The sequence below is a fragment of the Mytilus edulis genome, chromosome 9, assembly GCF_963676685.1.
Source record: "Mytilus edulis chromosome 9, xbMytEdul2.2, whole genome shotgun sequence".
Lineage (NCBI taxonomy): Eukaryota > Metazoa > Mollusca > Bivalvia > Mytilida > Mytilidae > Mytilus > Mytilus edulis.
In genome coordinates this window covers 41408763-41429910 of record NC_092352.1, presented here as the reverse complement: position 1 = coordinate 41429910, position 21148 = coordinate 41408763, and the positions used below count along the sequence as shown (strand labels likewise).

Genomic DNA, 21148 nt, shown 5'->3' with positions numbered 1-21148 from the left:
CCTGACTTGGGACAAGCATGTATAAAACTGCTTATTTTTATATTTTGGAAGTGACATCGATTTCTATTGGTAAGTAAAGTCATATCACACTAAATGTTTTAATAGTAATAGTAATAATTAACTTGAAGACCTCTCATTCTTTGATATTTTTTTACACAAACAACCCCCCCCCCCCCCCCCCCCCCCCAAGCAAAAACTGGGTCAATGTTTGGTATATGAAAATACCGGAAATGAACAATTCCTTTACCGTATTTTTACCAAATTTACAATCGCCATTGGCAGGAAGTAAAAATTTCCAAGAATGTGATGGTGAAATGAAACAAGCAATATTTCTTTCTACTATGAAATTACTACAGGTTTTAATTTACAAGACAACACATAATATTCGAACTTTTATCAGCCTTATTAAATCCAAACAAAATTAACTTCGTCCTTAGTATTTTTGAGGTGACATTTCCCGTAAAACTGAAAATACTTTTGTTTACAATTATTTAATTTTCAAGTTCATCACTAATGCCACTATTATACTAAACAAACTCCCCTATGTTATTATCTCAAGGCTGGTACATCAGTCTGATCCAATCTGAAGGGGTCTGGTATTGGTCAACAGATAGTCTGAGTCATAGGGACTGTGTGTCATGACTGGCTATCAACTTATCAATAGACGTATTTACACTTGTATGCAAATTTGTACGCCATTACGTACAATGTAAAATCACACAGGTTCCCGTAAACTTTGAAATCATAATTTAAAACATTTGACGTCACAATTTAAAAGTGATTGTTGCTTGAGGTCAAAAGGTGATTCAGAGTAGATCTAAGGTCATTCGAAGTAAAGATTCAGCTAAATACCAAAAGTGTAAATACGTTTATAAGTGTTATTCCTTAAAATTTCCAATTGGTTTACTCAAAGTTTTGTCATCTTTTTACATCTTGACTGATTAAATAATTATAATAATTACAATCTCATAACACTCGTTTCTGTTCATATAATATGAGTGTATACAGAGATAGAACATCTACTTTCAATTTGGTATCCATGGTGCAGTACCATGTAAAATGTATGAATGTATGATCTGCTCATCTAAGAATTTTGGCTGCACGTGTATAAATTCACAAAACCAATAATCTGATAATTCTGACAAATCCATTTAATAACATACTTTTAATTCATGTAATTCTAAATTCACTCTCAAGATTTTGTGTAAATTAAACATGTTAAATGTGTATCCAAAATTAGGCATTTAACATGCTGCATGTTAGCTAGGGAAACCATGTTTTTGGAATTAGTCAAATGTCCTGCAGATGCCATCTTAGAACCGCTTATTTTGAAAAACATGAATAAAGGAATGTGCATTTACCACAAATTAAAACTTATTTGAACAAAAAAGACTGCCTAGGATGTATCATGTAGTGCAAAATTTATTTCATTTTGATACAATTTGAATGAAATGAATCCAATTTTAGCTGATGAAGTAATATTATTATATGGAAAATAGATAAATATGATTAATCATTGGAACGATGTTTTAAATGTATACTTGAACTTATTAACATGATCAATTTAAATATTTTCTGTCCCTTGGAAGACTTTAAAATTACAAGAATGATTCCAGTTGTATTTCATTGTGGCTATGGCAAAACTAGGTACATATAATGTGCGATATCACTGACTGACTGTGACACACTGCCTATGTAATAAATTTTCATTGCAGGCTTGTTTATTTACCTTTAAATATGTAGAATATCATACTGTGGCATCCCCATTACTAGATAAAGTCTTCATGATACACTTTTACTTAGGCCAAACACTCAATTTTGAATATTTGGATAGATTCTGTAGATCTAAAGTAGAAATTCTGAAGTATGTAAACATGTTAAAGGCCCAAATAAAAAAATTGTAACCTTCAAACAAAATGATTTTTTCCACAGGTATGAGTGCCACTTTGGGTGGTGAAAAAGGAGGATGGAAGGAAGAGAGACTTCTGGGGTCTGGAGGTTTTGGAGCTGTACATCTGTGGAAGGATAAGGTAATTTATGAAAGACCAGGTCACCTGGCAATGTTTGAACAAAAACTATGCAGGTTTCCCCCACTAATTATGCTTAAGGGGTTGACCTGATTTTGAAAAACTTTATAACATGTTTATTACCTTAGACCTCAAAACAGACATTCACATGAATTTAAAGGCTATCATCATTCATGATCATTATACTATTATAAAATATTTTTCAGAAATAATAATTTGATACTTTCATAATTTTTCCAAACTGAAACAATATAGATCATTGAAGATTAACATTCTTTAATCATTTTTTATCAGAATGGAGAATATATAGCACTGAAAAGATGTAGGGTCCAGAATGAGATGACAGCTCGTCACAGACAAAGATGGGCCCTGGAAGTAAATATCATGAAAAAGTTGGTCCATCCGAATGTGATAGGTGCTAGAGATGTACCCCCTGAGTTAGATGTAGGTCCAGATGATCTTCCATTACTGGCCATGGAGTACTGCTCTGGTGGAGATTTGAGAAAGGTTTGATCCTTAAGACATTGAGAGTTCTTTGTAAATTTTATATATATTTGAAAGTTTGAAGGCTTTGCAAATAAGCTATTTCATATTTTTGATTGCACTAATTTCACATTTACCGGTAGTTGAAAAATTTGGGTTACTAAAATTCTTTTTTTAATTGTATCAATTTCAGAATTCATTGATGTTTTTTTTTCGAACTTTTAAAATTTTCTAGTTTCATGGAGCGGTAGAAGTGAGGATCATATAAATGATTGTACTTTATAAATTTATACCATATCAACATGTTCTTGGGCTAAATATATTTGATAGATTGTATGTTAGACATTTAACCATTTGTCAATGCATCCATTTGAAATGACACATACTAGAAGTTAGTAGTTCCTCCTGCTCAAAAGAAAACATTGAAACTGTATATAGGAATATAATTTTATAAGCTTCTTACTTAAAGCAGTAAGATTCAAGCTTTATAAATTCACTGAGAGATCAAACCTATGAAAACAAATGAAATCAGTATTATAATTTTGGTTTTATTATTTACAGATTTTAAACAAGCCAGAGAGTTGTTGTGGCCTAAAAGAGTATGAAGTAAGGTGTTTAGTGAAGGATATTGCCTCAGCAGTGGAATATCTACATAGTAAACGTATCATACACAGAGATCTGAAACCAGAAAACATTGTTCTACAACCTTCAGAAGATAGGGTACTTATTACAAAGGCTTCCAATAAAGTCATTAAGTTGTGGGAGAAATTTTTTTAATAACTTTTTTTCTGCGACCTGATTTGTATAGTTTGTATTCAGTTACAGGTGAATGTTGTTTGATTTAGGATCAACTAATGACACTGAGCATACAATTGTCAAGTATAAGGTTGTGAAATAACCTTACTTCTATATTTGTTGCTAGTTCTTGTTTTTTTGAAAGGGCAACATTTAAGGTTGTACCTAACACTACAGGGAGATAACTCTAAAATCAGCTTAACGTTTTAATTATGTTGTGTTGTTAAGGGAATGTTAAGCTTCTCAATGATCAAAATAAGTGTTTCTCAAACTGCTATATAACCAGTGTAATTTTTCTGATAAAACGGTTGGTTCAAATTTTTTGAAATTTTTATATTTTTGTTAAAGGGTCTAAGTTAATACTTTGCTAAAATTTTATGAAAATTAAACGAGCCAAATTAAATTTAGTAAAGGTGTTGGGTACCACCTTAAGCAACAAAACACAATTTATATATACAAATTTAATCCTTCATAATTTTCTCTGTTAAGATAAGGGTGACATTTTTCCACATTAATTTTTTGATTCACAGTATATAAACACCTATGCCTCTTTAATGAACCCATGTAAATTTTGAGTAACTATATTTATTATTTCAGACTAAATGGCAGTTAATGGACAAATTGGTAATCTACCAAAAAATACACAATTAACTGTTCCTTTTCAGATAATATACAAACTGATAGATTTAGGATATGCCAAAGAACTGGACCAGGGTAGTGTTTGTACCTCATTTGTGGGCACATTGCAATATTTAGTAAGTAATAATTGACATCATATAGGCAGATTTTAGTACTATGTCAATGTATGCACTGTCTAAAAAAAATATTGTTGAATTACCAACAATTTTCAAAGTTTTTTCCAAATACAACTTCTTGTCATAAAAGGACAAAACCCAATGAAATAATGAAAAATCATTATTACAGAAGATTCTATTTAATTAGATAGCCTAAATGAATACATAATCCATTATAATTATTTCTAAACACCAAACCAAATGTAGATTGTATTTAAGATATAAGAATGTATATCCTCAACTTTGATAGAAATATTTGTGTTAGTTCTGTCAAAACCATGCACATTTAGATATTTTCAATGTTTTTCTTGACTTGTACAGGAAAGAAACCCAGAAACAGAAATTATGCAAATTTGCCAATTAGAAATTAAAAAAATTCTGAATAAAAAACGATCTATTTCTAACTAAAAGTACAAAAAATGTTTTCAATTTGCTGAAATCTGCTGTAATGGAAATACTGGATACAATATCATCAAACATAGAATAATACAGATATATATATTGATAAAAGATAAACTCAGAATGTACAATAATATTTTGCAGGCTCCAGAATTATTTGCTAGTCAGAAGTACACCTGTACAGTGGATTACTGGTCATTTGGTACAGTTGTATTTGAATGTATAACTGGTGTTCGACCATTTTTGCCACAATCACCACCTGTTCAATGGTATGTAGTGTCAGATGAATTATTATTGAAAATTTAGGTTTTATTTAAATGTTATAGTTTAAATTTCAGTAGCTTTGTGCTTGTGTTATGCAAAAAACAAATATTGGGGCATATGAATAAACAGAATTATTAATTTTACAATTGAAAAAGTATGTTTCTTTAATGTAATGTTAAAAAAATTATCAGGACATAAATTTGATGATTTTATAATGTATGACTTTGATATTACAGGCATAGAGAAGTGTGTAAGAAATCTCCAGATGACATTTGTGCTTACCATGACTCAAATGGAGAGGTCAGATTCTCTAAAACATTGTTCCAGCCAAATTATCTTTGTAGGTAGGTATTTAAAGTTCCTTGAATCTACATCACAGTACTTTGTTTATTTAAATAAAGTCCATAATGTGAAATTCTCTATTGTTAGAATGGATTAATTTCTGAATAATTTATATTTAATTAAAATCTGACCAGATAATCATGAATTGCTACAGTCTGTAAGAACTCTCCTTTTAGTTTACACATGAAATATAATGACAACTACTTGTCACTATTGCTATACCATTTTTGGTACTAAGATGAATTTAAAAATTCATAGACACAGTCAGGAGGAATGCACCTCATCTGAATAATGTTTCATGCATTTGTCATACAGTTTTGTCTTGAAGCATTTGTTCTTAAGGTTAATCTAAAAATGCACTTTCAATACAATGAATGAATACTGCAGATTTTTTTTTTAATAAGTCTAGTCTATAATTTGCTTAATTTGCTTATAATAATAATATAATATATACTGCAGCTGTGCTATTTGAGCAGTCAAATTGCATTGACCATATATTCATATGTGATATACAGTCACTGACTGTATATCACCTTTTTTATGACGTTGACAATGCGTTTCCATAGAGTTTTATTTATGACGTCAATAAAACATACAGGTTCGCGGAAATTTGACGTCTTCCACTCAAAAGTAAGAAATGATGGTTTTTACCCTAAATACTTTATTTAGAACAGTTATAAGAGTTGCAGTATATAACGAATAGCCTTGCTTTCTACCTGTTTCTAAGCCTTGTACAAATAACATTGATATTTCGAGACAATGTATGGTTATCCTATATATGAATGATTTATAATTTATAGAACATTGCAAGCGTATTTTGAGAAGTGGCTACGTATGATTTTGCGATGGGACCCTAAGTCTAGAGGACATGGCTTGGTGGACAACAGACCTAAATGCTTTACATTCCTAGATACTATTTTGAATATGAAGGTAATGCTGATTTTATTTCCAGTTATAAATCAGAACTTTTTACAGGGCTTAAAATTTTTGTCATTTACAAATTGATTTTCAAAACAATTTTCAAAATGCCTATGATTTTCAGACCAATTTTGACACTAAAATTTGTAAAAATATAAAATTAAAAAGGAAATCTACAATGCTATTTGGCGACATGTTTATGGTAAGTTAACTATCCATGCTTACAGAATGCACATTTTCCCCCCTATTACCTTATATTTTTTAACTTATAATTTAAATAAAAGTCAATTTAAACTTTTCTGCACATTAAGAAATTATCTTTTTATAAGTAAATTTAATATTTTAACATAGCAAACACAGCCAAATTTTGCCCTGTAATGAAGATCAATTTTACATGTGATGATATCTTCTTAGTTTCATCCTAATTGATAAATAAGTAAAGATTTTCAACTTTGCAAAAAACTTATATTTCGTTGTTTTCAGATGATACACATACTCAATGTAGCTACTAACTCAGAACTTCAAGTTTTATCATACCCTATCACAGAACAGACTTTAATGATTGAAATTCAACAAATGATAGAAAAGGAGACCAGAATTCCTATTGTTGAACAAGATATTCTACTTGCCAGTGGTGCCAGTCCTGATCCAAATAAAATAGCTACGCAATGTTGGAATAGTCCCGTAAGTACATAGAAGATTAAAATAAAATGTTTTTATTTTTTGCATTTATTTAGTGCCAGGAAAACATTGGAATTATGAGCCTATAGGGTATTAAACAACTGCTGTTCCAGATTTTCAGTAAGTAAAGGATTGAAGGCACTCTTTTTTAGACCCCAACTACCAAAAATAAAAATGTTTACTTTGATTAAAATTGTTTCCAAGTCCTAAAGAATAATCAACCCCCAATAATTTATTAATTTAAGTGCCATCCATCCCCTATGTGTTAAAATCTGGAACAGCTGTAATTTTCAATTTCAAACTAATCCCCTTGTATTTAAAAAGATTCCAAATGGTATCATTTCTGCTGTTCCAAGAATATGCACTAACTTCTGACATTTTTTCTGCCATCAGTGAATACATAATAGAATTGCTGAACTTTGGTCATATTTGATATTCTGGACATAAAAAATCTTAGAAACTATACTAAGATTATTGTCAGTGCTACACAGGTTATAGAGGATATTCTGGATGGGGTTTGCAGAAAAGAGAAACATGACAAAAATAGATAATGAATAAAGAAAATGAGCAAAAAAATAAAGAATAGAAAATATAAAGTATACAGAACAGTTGTGGAAAATAAACTAATAAGTAGTAAAATACTGATTACAGAAATGAATGAAGAAATCATATATTTACAGAAAAGTCAATTGTTAAATGATTTTCATATACAAATTACAGAATAAGCATAATTTTAAGGATAAAGAAAATGCCGTAAGATTAAAGAAAGAAGAAATTGAATTCTCTGTCCCAAATCCAGACCACTCATAGAGTTTCTAAGATTTAAAAACATAAAAGATTAATCGTTTTACTTATCCTTATTGTTTATTCACAGGGTGATGAAGATTGGGTTGTATTTTTGTTTAAGAAAGGGGAGGTAATAGAGCCTGTATCTAAGAGACTTTATAAACCATTTTCACCTCGTGTTCAGGATATCGTGAAAGAGCCTACAATAATACTGACATACCAGGTGAGCAATATAAACTTTCAGTTTCTGTAAATGGAAATTCCTTCAGTAGTTTTTTTTTTTCTTTTACTTTTTTTTGGTTGAATTTTTTTTTTATAAAAAATCCCATTTGTTTGAAATTTCAGAATGTATTTTTAAAATTTAAGGGTCAGATCTGACTCTGAAACAATAACCCAAGGAACAGTATAGAAGTAAATGGTAATTGAACCAAACAGTTATTTGTAATGCATACAACACAACATTTTCACAATGGAAATTAATTATCTGTCATGTGAAAAATGTTGAAAAACTACAATCCTACCACACATTGAATTAGGATACAAAGAAAATGATACTGTAAACTTATCAAATTGGCTAGCAACTTACTTTGATGTCATTTTCCAATAGAAATAATACGAACATTTAAAACTCTGATTTCTCCTTATATAAATACAGAAAATTACAAAATTAGAAAAGGTTAATATCAGCAAAAACAAGTTGGTTTACAGTAGAAAATTGAAAAATATTTCAGAAATGTATCTATTGGTTTAAAACAGTAAATTGAATAAATATTTGACAAGTATTGTATAATATCATGTTATTGTATTGTTCTGCAGGAAATGAAGAAAGCCTGGGGTGAAGCAGTGTATTATTGTTCTCAACAATTGTTAGATTATAAAAGGCTAATATTAAGTCAAAGAGCTAGTATGTAAGTACACAATGAGACTTGGTGATTATTGCAATAATGAGAACTCTCATTCTGATATAGGATACATTATATCAACCAAGAGTTCCAAATGGTGAAGTTGAAATCATCCCTTCGTAAATTTTACAGACGCCATCACGAGTTGGTTGACCGTTATGGAATAACCGTTTCACAAATTATATCGGATATGTTCCTTACGTCTTAACTACAATCCCCTTCCCTTTCACAAATGTGACCTACCGGCTACCGAATTAGACTATTTACCGGATTTGTTATCACATAAGCAACACGATGGGTGCCACATGTGGAGCAGGATCTGCTTACCCTTCCGGAGCACCTGAGATCACCCCTAGTTTTGGTGGGGTTCGTGTTGTTTATTCTTTAGTTTTCTATGTTGTGTCATGTGTACTATTGTTTGTCTGTTTGTCTTTTTGTTTTTGGCCAAGGCGTTGTCAGTTTATTTTAGATTTGTGAGTTTAACTGTCCCTTTGGTGTCTTTCATCCCTCTTTTATCTGCATAAAGATGTTCCTTGAATTGCAATAATTTATCTTGCATTGTCTTGCATTTTGCCTATTTTTTAAATGAGTAAAAAGGTAAAAGGTAATGATGCAGCAACCAAACAATAAAAAATAAAACACAAAAAAGATCAGAGGACATTATATAGTTTAATGATAGACAAATATTCAAACATAATATTAAGCTCTAAGACAAGAATAATTTAGATAGTAAGTAATGTGTATATATATATTATGTGGCTAGTTTTGGAACAATTCTTCATATGATCCTCAGGAGCAGCTGACTTGACATGGTCAAATGAAAAGGGTAACTAAACCAAGTTTTACCGTATGCTAAACCTCAAAATTGTATTCCAACTAAATATTTATCTTTGAGTTAATCTCCAACCATTTGCTAATTTGGTCAAAGAGTACAAGTTAGAAATAAATATAACATAGGCTACCTAAGATGAGATATTTACAATTAATTACTAATCAACAAATGAAAAATATTTAAGAATAATGCAACCACTGACAATGATCCTAACTCTGGGACAAATATAACACATCAGCATTTGATCAGAAAAATAGGTTTGTGTAGACTGAACCATTCCATATCTTGATCATTTGAGCAAAAACTGAATGCATACAAATTAAAGAAGCAACAAAAATCCAAGACACATTAATACACTTCTTGAAGACTGGAATTTTAATTCTTTTCCCTATTTTTGAACTCTTTTAAAAATTACTTTAACATTACATAATTTGGTTAAAACATTAAGTTTATAGAAAGGTCTTTTGATTTTGGGAAATACTTATATGTTTGATATGTTTTTCTCCAATGATAAACAATTACAATGTGTATAATGTTAGGGAGATAAATTTATACACAGAATGGAGACAACTCTATACACCAATTTCTAGTTATGGTAAAATATATGACATATATAGAGATGTACCAAATTATAGATATTAATTTACAGTGTTTCGTAAGCCTTTGAAGGCTGGCTGAATGACTTTGTATCAATGAATGTAAAATAAATGTTTTATCAGGTTGCACTATAAATAAAATTATATATATATATAGAGATGTACCAGAAATAAAGTTAGCTGTTTTATATATTTTCTCATTACAGGTTAAGTTTGCTGAGGACAAATTCAGAATTTGTTAAGTTGAAAAATATAATGATTAATGAATGGGAACAGTTATTATCAAAGAAAAATTATTTCAAAGAAAGGTATATATCTTAGCACAATGCAGTACTGTGAATTCATTATTGCTTGTTGGATACCAATTTCTGAAGGTTTTGTGGGAACAGGTGAAACAGGAATTCAAATGTTCAACGAAGTACACATTTCTATAGGCTTTGTACATGCAGAGCTTGACAAAACCACGAAATCGAATATCCATGAAAATGTAAGATTTCGTCAACCCACTGATACCCACAAAAATAAATTAATCCATAGTATAAGTATTTAAGCTAATATATGAGCTAATATAAGAGTATAATATTATATTAGATTAATTTATACTGTTAATGAATAAATCAGTAGTAAAAAGAAGAAAACTATCAAACGAACAGAGATATATACCTCTTATCAGCCCTCAATATAGTCTGCTGAAATGGTCCCCTGGGCGACTGGAAAAGCTGAGTGGCTACCAAAAATTCATATCTGGTCGCCATTTGGGCTATTAGAATATTGAAGATCTGGTGACCAAAAATTTTAGAAATTTGTCCTGATCAGAGTCGGTTTCAAAAAATCGTCTGAGCGCTTGACAGTAACACAAATTGATACTGTATTTTAAGTGCCTTTTAGATTTAAAATTGATCTTAATAGCGCTTTATTGCATCAAGCAATTGTAGGTCATTTGTAAGCATTGACTGAAAATGGCACAGATCCATCAATTTTCGTATTTTGCTCAGTCACAACTTTGACTATTATGTGCCGTTAGAAAGAAACCCATTAGCATTTGAAGATTGTGTTATTTGAAAGCACATAGTCAAGCCTCGTTCTCGATTTTGTCAATAAACAGATAAAAAGGTGGCAACAATTTTGTAACTTGTTCTCATAGTCTATGACATACATTCAATAAAATACCGGCTAGAATTTCGCTAACGATTTCAGATGTTCACTTGACCTATGGGGCAATAACCAGTGCTTCTGCAAAAGTCCAATGAGATTTTTGTTTGACTGGGCTTTGGACTACTGCTAAACGTCACAGATTGTTATATAAAACATAAAGTTAAATAAATCGTTATTATTTTACAGTTGATTTATATAAACTATGTTCTACACTCGACAATATAAAAACACTATGGTGGCCGGATGCGGCCATTTCACCTTTTCGTGTTTTCGTGTTTTTTCCTTTCACTTTGCAAACGCGAAATTGGGGAAATCGAGAAAGCAAAATCGAGAAATTAATCAATTGGGAAATTGAGAAAGCAAAATCATGAAAACATGAAAGAGAAAATGCGAAAACATTAATGTGAATTCGCTTTCTAGATTTCTCGACTTCTTGAATTTGCTTTCTAGATTTCTTGATTTCTCAATTTTCACGTTGGAAAAGTGAGAGGAGAAAACTCGAAAAACATGAAAAGAGGAAATGGCAGCATCCGGCCACCTTAAAACACAGAACAAAAAATTAATATTTTTATTTAGCAAGGGTTTTTAGCTAGAAAAAAAATGTAGGCGACCTGAAATTATTTCCTGTCCACTGAAATTTTGAGTTTGCCACTAAATTTTCATGTCTGGTGGCCAGTTGGCAACTTCATTTCAGAAGCTACTTTGGGGGCTGCTTATAGCAAACAAAAAAAGAAAAAAAAGACATAATAAACCAAACATTCACAATAAAGACAGAAAGAAAAACAAGTTTTGTATGTTTCTTTAAAAAAAAAAAATATTGATTAGATTAGTATTTCTTGACAAAAACTGAGGATATTTTTTGGCATTTAGTTTTTGATACACCTTATTGCTATTTGTCAGCCATTGGATTCCAGTAAAATGTTCATGCTACAAGAAACAAATGTCTGATGCAACAAAGCAAAAGAAATTGTTGTATGACATAAATGGAGTGTTTCAATTTGTTTAATAAGAAAATAAGTAATTCTTATAGACATCCTTTAAACGCTTTGAGAACACACCCGTGGTAAAATATGAATATATTGCATGGGCTGTTCCGATCATACTCCAACGTCATATGCTTTTTATGCCCCACCTACGATAGTAGAGGGGCATTATGTTTTCTGGTCTGTGCGTCCGTTCGTCTGTTCGTTCGTTCGTTCATCCGTTCGTCCGTCTGTCCCGCTTCAGGTTTAAGTTTTTGGTCGAGGTAGTTTTTGATGAAGTTGAAGTCCAATCGACTTCAAACTTGGTACACATGTTCCCTATGATATGATCTTTCTAATTTTAATGCCAAATTAGAGATTTTACCCCAATTTCACGGTCCACTGAACATAGAAAATGATAGTGCGAGTGGGGCATTCGTGTACTGAGGACACATTCTTGTTTATGAATGAGATACCAGACGTCATAAAACGATGATGTAAGAATATAAACATTTTGTGGAAAAATACATGCTTGTAAAACCAAAAATCATCACAACAAGGAAACGTAAACAAACGATGGTAAAATGTTGTATTAGCCAATTTTTTATTAAACACATAAGACATTATAAGTAAATTATCATTTAAATTCATCCAAAACTATCTAAATACGTTATTGTAAATAGTTTAAGCATGTCACAAATTCAGTTTGCTCCGTTCTTTTACGCCAATTTAAAAGTGTGTTTATTAATGGGAGCAGCAAATATTTTCCTCCACCTAGAGCACTTCAATCCAAAAGAATTGCCGTATTTGTCCTATTAAAATCTAAACAATGACCTATGTAAAAAAACTTATGATTATATTTCAGTTTAGCCTTTGATATAGATCATTATAAGTATTATGTAAGTAATGGTGGCCATCAGTCAAGTGATATGTTCCAATCATGGCTTCAGTCTGGTGAAGATATTGATAATATTCTGTCTTTGGTATGTATACTATAGCACAAACTATTAAGGTTATTGATGATAGTCAAACAATTAGCCACTATATATGAATGCTAAAACATAATTGTTCTTAAGTGGTACCCAACACTTTCACTAAAATTAATTTGGCTCGTTTAATTTTCATAAAATTTTGTCAAAGTAAATACTTTAACAAAAATATAAAAAAAAAAAAATTTGAACCAACCATTTTGTCAGAAAATTTACACTGGTTATATAGCAATTTGACAAACACCAATTTTGATCATTGAGAAGCTTAATATTCCTTTTACAACACAACGTAATTAAAATGTTAAGGCTGACTTTACAGAGTTATCTCCTTGTAGTGTTATGTACCACCTTAACTGTCATATTAGAATGCAGAATCCTATTTGTTCTCAGCTGTCATATGTCAAAATCAAAATCAAAATTATACCTAGCTGTTGTATTATAATGTTAATCAAAATTGTTCATTTCTGTCTAAGTTGAATGCAGATTAAAAAAATTGATTGCCACTGTTGAATTAAAAGCAGAAGCTTAACTGTCGTATTAGACTACAGAATCAAAATTTGCTCTGTTTCTTTATTTTCAGAAGGAGAAAGTTGACAGATTAGACCAACAAGCTGCAGCCTTACAAACTAAAATAATGGAGTTGAATAAAAGTCCTTTCTCTAAAATTACTAAAAATGAAAAGCTTGAAGAATGGTAAGAATTGTACAATTGTTTTAAGCACATGGCTTTGTTAAAACAAAATAATCATAAGATCAGATTCTCAGTTTAGATTTATAATTTATGTGTTTTTATTATACAACCGCAAATTTTTTTTTGCGTCGTATAATGCTATCATGTTGTCGTCGTCCGAAGACACATTTAGTTTTCGGACAATAACTTAAGTTTTAGTGAATGGATTTCTGCAAATTTTTACCAGAAGGTTCAATACCACTAAAGGAAGGTTGGGATTGATTTTGGGAGTTATGGTCCCTATAGTTTAGAAATTGGGGGCCAAAAAAGGGGCACAAAATAATCATTTTTGTAGTTTTGAAACCATAGCTTGTGTTTAAGTGTATGAATCTCTTTGAAATTATACCTCAAGTTTCCATACCATGAAGGGATGGTTAGTATTGACTTGGGGGGTTGTGGCTCAAAATGTTTTGGTATTAGGGGCAAAAAAAAGGGGGAAAACTAGTTTTTTCTGGTCAATCGAGCAGTGAAAGGGAGGTAACTCAAAAACATTTGCGCTCTGCTGAGCACCTGGTTGTCAATGTATGAATTTCTTATTAAAGGCATAAAGCTGTTTTCAGATTTGATTTTACAGACATTAAATTATCTGTATTTCTGTTTAAGAATTATAACGAGGATTATATTAAGTACAAATTGGAATGTGATATTGAGCATCACAACTTATTTATGTAAGCATATAGATTTATTACATTAATTTTGTACATTTATATTTTAAGTGAGAGAAAATCAAGAGAATTATATCAAGAATTAAGGCAAGCTGGAAAAGGTAAAAAGAATATAATATGATAATCATGATTTCTATCTAGAATATTTCTATTTGAAGAAGGTTAAACTGGTGAGTCTTTTTTACAAAGAGTCTGAAAAATAAAAATACATGTAGTTTAAATAGATTAACAAAATAACTTTAATGCAATCTGCGTTTATCAGTGACCGTATTTGCTTGTACTATAGAGTGATGGAGTAAATAATAGTGAAATCTTTTATGAATAAATAATAAAACAGCCACATGTTTCAGTTTTAAGGATGTTCACGGCTCTTGTTTCAAAAGAACTAACTTTGGAATAATCTGTTATAAATTGATAGAATATTCAAATATGAATTAGACACAGACGTAACCCAATAGAAAAAGAAAATCTGAAATTTTTGCTTTATTATACATATATTGTTTTAATATATTTGAAACATTAGAAGAATTAAACAATAAAAAAATAACATACTAAAAGTGCATTTACATGAGTAAAAAACATAACAATATAATACAGTTAAACATAATTTATAGAAATAGGATACCACATGTAAATAAATGTAATAGGATTGAGAAAATCATGTATATATATATTCTAAAATAGGTTTTCAAATTTTTCATTAGTAGCAAAAGAAAATGTGAAAGACCACAAACAAATGGTACAGGTTGTAGTGAAGTGTGTGATTACAAGGGACAGCAGTCTACACGATTTATTTACACATTTATCGTAAGTAATTCCAAACTTTACTTTCTTAAGTTTGTAGTAGCAAGTAATAGAGATGCAGGTATGAGAATGTAGCAAATTATTGTATTTTGCTTAATAGTTGAATTGACTGAAAATCTAGTGCAAACTCCTTATTTGTGTTCAAAGGGTAAAAAATGCTACAGACAATATTGCAAACTATTTAATAGGAGAATTCCTTGTAAATTGAACTTGGATTTTACTCACAATCTACACATAATTATAGTATTATACACAGAGCATAACATACTATTAAATTTATTGGTAAAACATCTGGCACTGCAGCATAAATTTTATCATTATTATTAATGAAAATACATGTATCTAGTAGTGGTATTAGTAGTATCAGATAAAGGAAAGGACAAGGTACAATAAGGGCAATTTTTGGCCCCCACTCCAAAGACGAAAATAAACTGACAACGCCATGGCTGAAAATGAAAAAGACAAACAGACAAACGAAAGTACACATGACACAACATATAAAAGAATAAGTAACACGAACCCCACCAAGTCGTGCGCAATTACTGACTCGACCCAGATATATTGTCCCGAATTTACAAATTATTCCAAAGAACTCAAAAAAGGAAAAATAATTTTAAAAATTATTAAAACTTTTTCGCCTAATTTTATGAATCAACCAGGGGGACAATTGCAAAATGTCTGTTTATCCTGGTTACCGAGTGCATATGTTTTCACTATGTAAGGTGTTGATTTAAATCAATAAAACACAATCCACCTTCACATAAAGATAAAAAAAAAATACAATTTGAATCTGAATAATGGCAAAATCATACAACTGAAAACCTTGAGCACCTATCATAGTATTCTTGCTTGAGTTGATGGTGTCAGTAACAAATGCAGATATTTTCAGCCCTTTCTCAGATTTCGATCGGATACTACTATTTTGACGTAAATTCTTGTTTTTTTACGACAGATTCATTTATAAGATGAAAATGATTTTTTTGACAAATAGGGGGCCAAATATGGCACTTAGTGTACCATGTCCTTTAGTAATCATTTAGTAATCATGGAAGTAAATTTTTACAGAAAAATATGTTCCTGTAAGTGTGAACTGTCCCAGTTAGAACCAGAGATTAAACAACAAAATAGAGAACTGGCAGAGGTTAACCAAAACTTATTAAGTATACAAAAACAACGACAAGATAATATATGGAAATTACTTAATTTTACTGTAAGTATAAATTTAATTTCTAGGTAAAAAAATAATTGAATTTTATTGTGAATGATACATGTGTCAGCCTTTTTGGTCCTCAATGGTCTTTAAATTTTAACTGTTTTAGTTTGAGGATTACTGACGAGTCTTGTAGACAAAATGTACATCTGGAATACAAGATCACATTCCTCACATCTTTGAAAAGATTATTACATGCTTTTTGTGACTTTAATATGAATTTCTTATGATAAAAAAAAGTGATTTTTTAATGGGTTAAATTTATCAGTTTTGGATGGTTAGATGCAAATATTTATCAGTTTTAATAAGCCCATATACATTTCTTTGTAAAATGGTACTTTTTGTAGAATCTTATAAGTTGGCCCAACAATAAAATCTGGAAAATTTGAGGTTGTCTTATTTAAATAGTTATAAAATTTAATGTTTATTGTTGAATAATGGAGGTTACAGAAAAAAAGCCATTTATTTCATAGTTCAGAATGACAATGATCTGCAAATTTATCTTAAATACCTACTTTAGCATATGTGAATTGTGTTACAATTCACTAATTAAGTGCTCACTTGTTTGTAAGGTCTGTTAGATTTAGTTTGTAAGGTTGAATTAATTTTCTCTTTGCTGAATTGACCAAGGATATCTAATGATAAAGGACTTATTAAAACTTTTGCATGGATGAGACAGTAATCATTTGCCATCTTTAAAAAAAATCTGCTAGAAAAGTATTAGTTATGAAAAGAAGACCATTAAATTACTATTTAGAAGTTAGTTTATTAGATTAAAAATAACATATATGAATTAATTTACAGTTAAAGAACAATGTGATAAATCGACAAGATTCAAAATCTAGTAGCTCTTCTAATGAACAGGCTAGTATGTTGATGTCTATCTGTGGTGAATCTTCAATTGAAACCAGCAAAGTTGTTGCCAGCTCCAAAGATTTAAATAAAAAGTAAGTAATACAAGCTATTCACTATGATCCAGTTTTCCAAGAAAATATATATGGCTTCCATGGTGAGGGAAATAAAAGAAAAAATACCTGAGCTTTTTCACATATCTTACTAGGAAAATGACAACTGATCCTTATTTAATCAAATTTACAACGCTGGAATCTGCCATTTTTTCACTGCTCAAAAAAATAATAATGCTACCTTAAAAGGTCACTTTCCATAGTTCCCATGAGTAACTGTTTTTAATACAGATTGGACTGTACAAACTATCAGACTTGTCTTGAAACAACAATTACTTTAATTCTGTAAATTCAGGAAAACAAATATTTTCAAGGATTTTATTAATGGTAAAAAATTGACTGGGTGAGTATTTTAATAATAAATCACATTTTGATATCTCATAAATGTATAAAGATTTTCCTGAAATTCCCAATAATCATTTTTGCATTATTGTCTGCTAATGTCAGTTCTTAAAAATTGTAATGATAATGTCAGACATGCAATAATTTCCACATTTACAGTAAGTAGTCATTAGTCAGTATGAGTGAAATAATATGAATAAATTCTTCAGACTGTCAGGATGTTTTATGAAATGTGTTTACAAATATTGGCTTTGTTCATTCATATAGGAAGTCAAGATTCTAATTCCCTAACTTTAGGCAAAATTCCATGACAACATGCTGCATTTTCTCGCTGTGTTGAAGACCTATTGGCGACCTTGGGCTGTGTTTTCTGATCTTTTGTCAGGTTTTTGTCTCTTTGACACATTTCCCATTTCCATTCTCAGTTTCTTGCAATATGATTCCTGTTGAACTCTTCAACATTTACATGTATGGGAGAATACAATTAATGCAAAAACGAAACTAAGCTTACATGAAATATGTTAATAAGCATTCATAATAAAGAGATGTATAGTTTACATCAGAGAGCAATCCAGTAACACACAAAAACGAAATGCATTTATATATTATTTTTTTGTAAAATTAAAACAGTGAAATAATAATGAAACAGTGAAATATATAGGGTTTTCATATCTGTATGTATTTACATATTTGGGCATTGACAATGCATATTTTCTTATAAATATTTGATCTTATCTTTACAGACTAGGTGACATTGTGGATCATGTTATATTAGAGCAAGAAGAACTATTTTCTATGGACTGGAACTTTTTATCTCCCAAACAGGAGAATTCTTGACAGGGGAGTAAACAAGTAGTTGTATTTGCTGAACAATCATTACAGAAAATAATCATGGCATATTTTACTATAATTCAGTTATGTGTAATAACAATGTGAAATTTGATGTGTCAATGGGATGAAACTTGAAAGCTTGTTTATGTAAGGTCTGAAGTTCTTTGATGTCTTTAGGGTTATTTTGTAGGTGTTCAACATCACATTCATTGAAAAAAAAAGGATTATGACACTGTATTACATAAGACCGACTTGATGATAAGCAAATATATTGCAATTTAACTTTATATTCTTTCACCATCTGATTTGAATCTCACATTATACTTACACCTTATTCATGGGACCACTTAGTTTACGTGCAATAACATTCTGCAGGAAAAATAATTATCAAAACCAGTACAAAAACCTCAGTCAGTTATAAAGCATTGATCTTATGATGTATTGTTTAAATATTATTATTATCAATTCTTGTAAATAACTTAATTTAAGAAATTATGAATGGATTTGCTACTAACACTTCATTATGTATATTTATCAGATCACACTTCATGTATTGTTTTGATTCATTCATGTTATATATGAAATATTTGCCACTGGATGTTATGTAGTCAGAATTTATTTACTATAATGATGATATCTCTTGTTTAAATTTTTGAATCATGAATAGTTCTTTAATTTAAATATATTAACTTGGATGTAGTTATTAATAAGAGGCCTGTTTCAGAAATAAAATCACTGTTAGTCTTTGAAGTCACTTTCTCTGTGTACTATGAAGTTGTGATTAAGTCATCTTGAAACATGGTTTATTATGATGTAAACTTTAAAGATATATTTAAGTGTTTAAAATAAGGATTTATACCTAGATTTTATGTTTCACTGAACATGAAAATTAAATTGCGAGATGGTCATGGTGTCCCATGGAAACAAAATCATGTTCCCAATTAAAAATTAGTTAGAAATTTAATGAATTGTCCTATCATTTTCAAGGCAGCACTCCTTTTGCGCCAATTACTGTTTTTCAGGGGTATCATTTGCGCCAAATGGTTTTTTTCAAATGTATCAATTGCGCCAGTTTTCGGAACTCATTTGCGCCAATTTACCTGAACACATATTGATCGTATACATATTAAAGATTAATATATATTTAGTATCATTTTTGTCTTATAAATTATTATTCGCTAAATAATTGTTACTCTTGTTGGTGAAGGTGCGTGTAGATTTTGAGGAGAGAATGCTCGTTGTCGTTTAAGAGTTTTTCCCAGGAATTGTCATCAAGGCATGTCGTTTTCACCTTGGCCAGGCATGGTGGCGTAAAATACAAAATCATGGACTAGCAAAAGAGTATAAAAAAAGTTGGCAGTGATGTTAGCAAGTGGTTACACAATTTTTTTGGATTAGCTTTTCTGAACCCAGATGAAGCAGGTGATTGCTTTGCTGAAGATTTGATACAGGATATGCCAAAAGACAAGAAAATAGAAGCGTTCACAGATTATGTTTTGGCCACATATGTAGATGACAGTGCGTTGTTCCATCCATATGGGCCGAAACTCCATCTACCGCAAGACGGACTAATAATGGAGCAGAGGCATTCCACAAGAATTATAATGAACTCTTATACTCATCCCACCCTTCCATGTTTGTGTTTTTGGACAATATTGTAAAATTTCAAGCTACAACTTACATTAAATTGAGAAGTACAAATGCACCAGCAGTTAGAAACTAGGCATGTGTCAGAAAAGGAAAGTTTCGTCGTTGAAAAGTATGAGAAATATGCAGAAGGAGAACTTAGCCGCATAGACTTTGTATGTGTAATGAGTTACAAATTCTAGCCTTTAACTTCTTAAACAGATATATATGATGTCCGACTGTACATAGTTTTATATTTTAAAGTTAACCATTAAATGACTTAAAATGACTTTAACTCTGCCAGTGAAAACTGCCGGTCCCAAGCCAGGATAAAGGAGGAGGGAAGTCATTTTTCTTTAAATTGGCGCAATCGTATATTTTATTTTTGGCGCAAATGATACCATGTAATTTTAAAACAGGTGGCGCAAACGTAGCATTGGAGAAAAACAGTTGTGGCGCAAAAGGACGCATTTTTGGCGCAAACGGATCTCTCCCATTTTCAAGTATTAAAATGGTAGAGCTTTGAAGACATACTCTGGAGTGCCTTTTTTCTTAAACATTCATTACAAGATTACCCGGTACAGTGTGTATTTATTAACCAGGATTAATTGTAAAATGAATTTTTCTCATTGTAAATGTGCTATAAATGTGAGCATTTAATCATAAGTACATATTTTACATATTTTGCATTTATTGTGATAAATTTTTATTTTGTTAAGTGTATGTCAAAGCTGTATATATGGCACCAAATTCATGTGATTATTTCATACTGTGTATCACATGTTTTAGTTCCCATTTGTTCTACTTCCGGTTTGCCAAAATTTATATCTTTAGCCAGTGTATAACTTGTGAGGAAAAGCTCGCAGTACACCTTGTTTTAACTATTTTAACAATGTCTTAGTGTTGTTGTAAAATAATACTTTATTGTATTCTTTCATACTTGATTACAGCAGATTATTGCTGAATATCAAATATATTATAATGTATAACTAAATGTCAATCAAATCTTGTTAACAAACTTTTAAAATTTGGCAAAAATTAAAAAAGAAAA

At 30.5% G+C, this 21148-nt stretch overlaps 1 protein-coding gene across 1 annotated transcript; it reads left to right on the top strand.

The window, feature by feature from the left end:
• Positions 1-251: 251 nt before the first annotated feature.
• Positions 252-21148, top strand: LOC139488347 (inhibitor of nuclear factor kappa-B kinase subunit alpha-like). The gene is made up of 20 exons (XM_071273881.1): positions 252-356; positions 1933-2030; positions 2322-2534; positions 3072-3230; positions 3971-4060; positions 4643-4767; positions 4999-5106; positions 5905-6034; positions 6506-6706; positions 7578-7712; positions 8306-8397; positions 10026-10127; positions 12802-12919; positions 13506-13618; positions 14371-14420; positions 15024-15126; positions 16189-16333; positions 17138-17280; positions 18384-19458; positions 20602-21148. Exons 2-19 carry the CDS (start codon positions 1935-1937, stop codon positions 18475-18477), a joined length of 2217 nt encoding a protein of 738 aa, XP_071129982.1. The 5' UTR covers positions 252-356; positions 1933-1934; the 3' UTR covers positions 18478-19458; positions 20602-21148.

Coding starts and splice junctions, on each gene's coding strand:
- LOC139488347 (XM_071273881.1), top strand. CDS start 1,935: ATGAGTGCCACTTTGGGTGGTGAAAAAGGAGGATGGAAGGAAGAGAGA. Junction 3,231..3,970: donor TACAACCTTCAGAAGATAGG/GTACTTATTACA, acceptor GTTCCTTTTCAG/ATAATATACAAACTGATAGA. Junction 14,421..15,023: donor ATTAAGGCAAGCTGGAAAAG/GTAAAAAGAATA, acceptor ATTTTTCATTAG/TAGCAAAAGAAAATGTGAAA.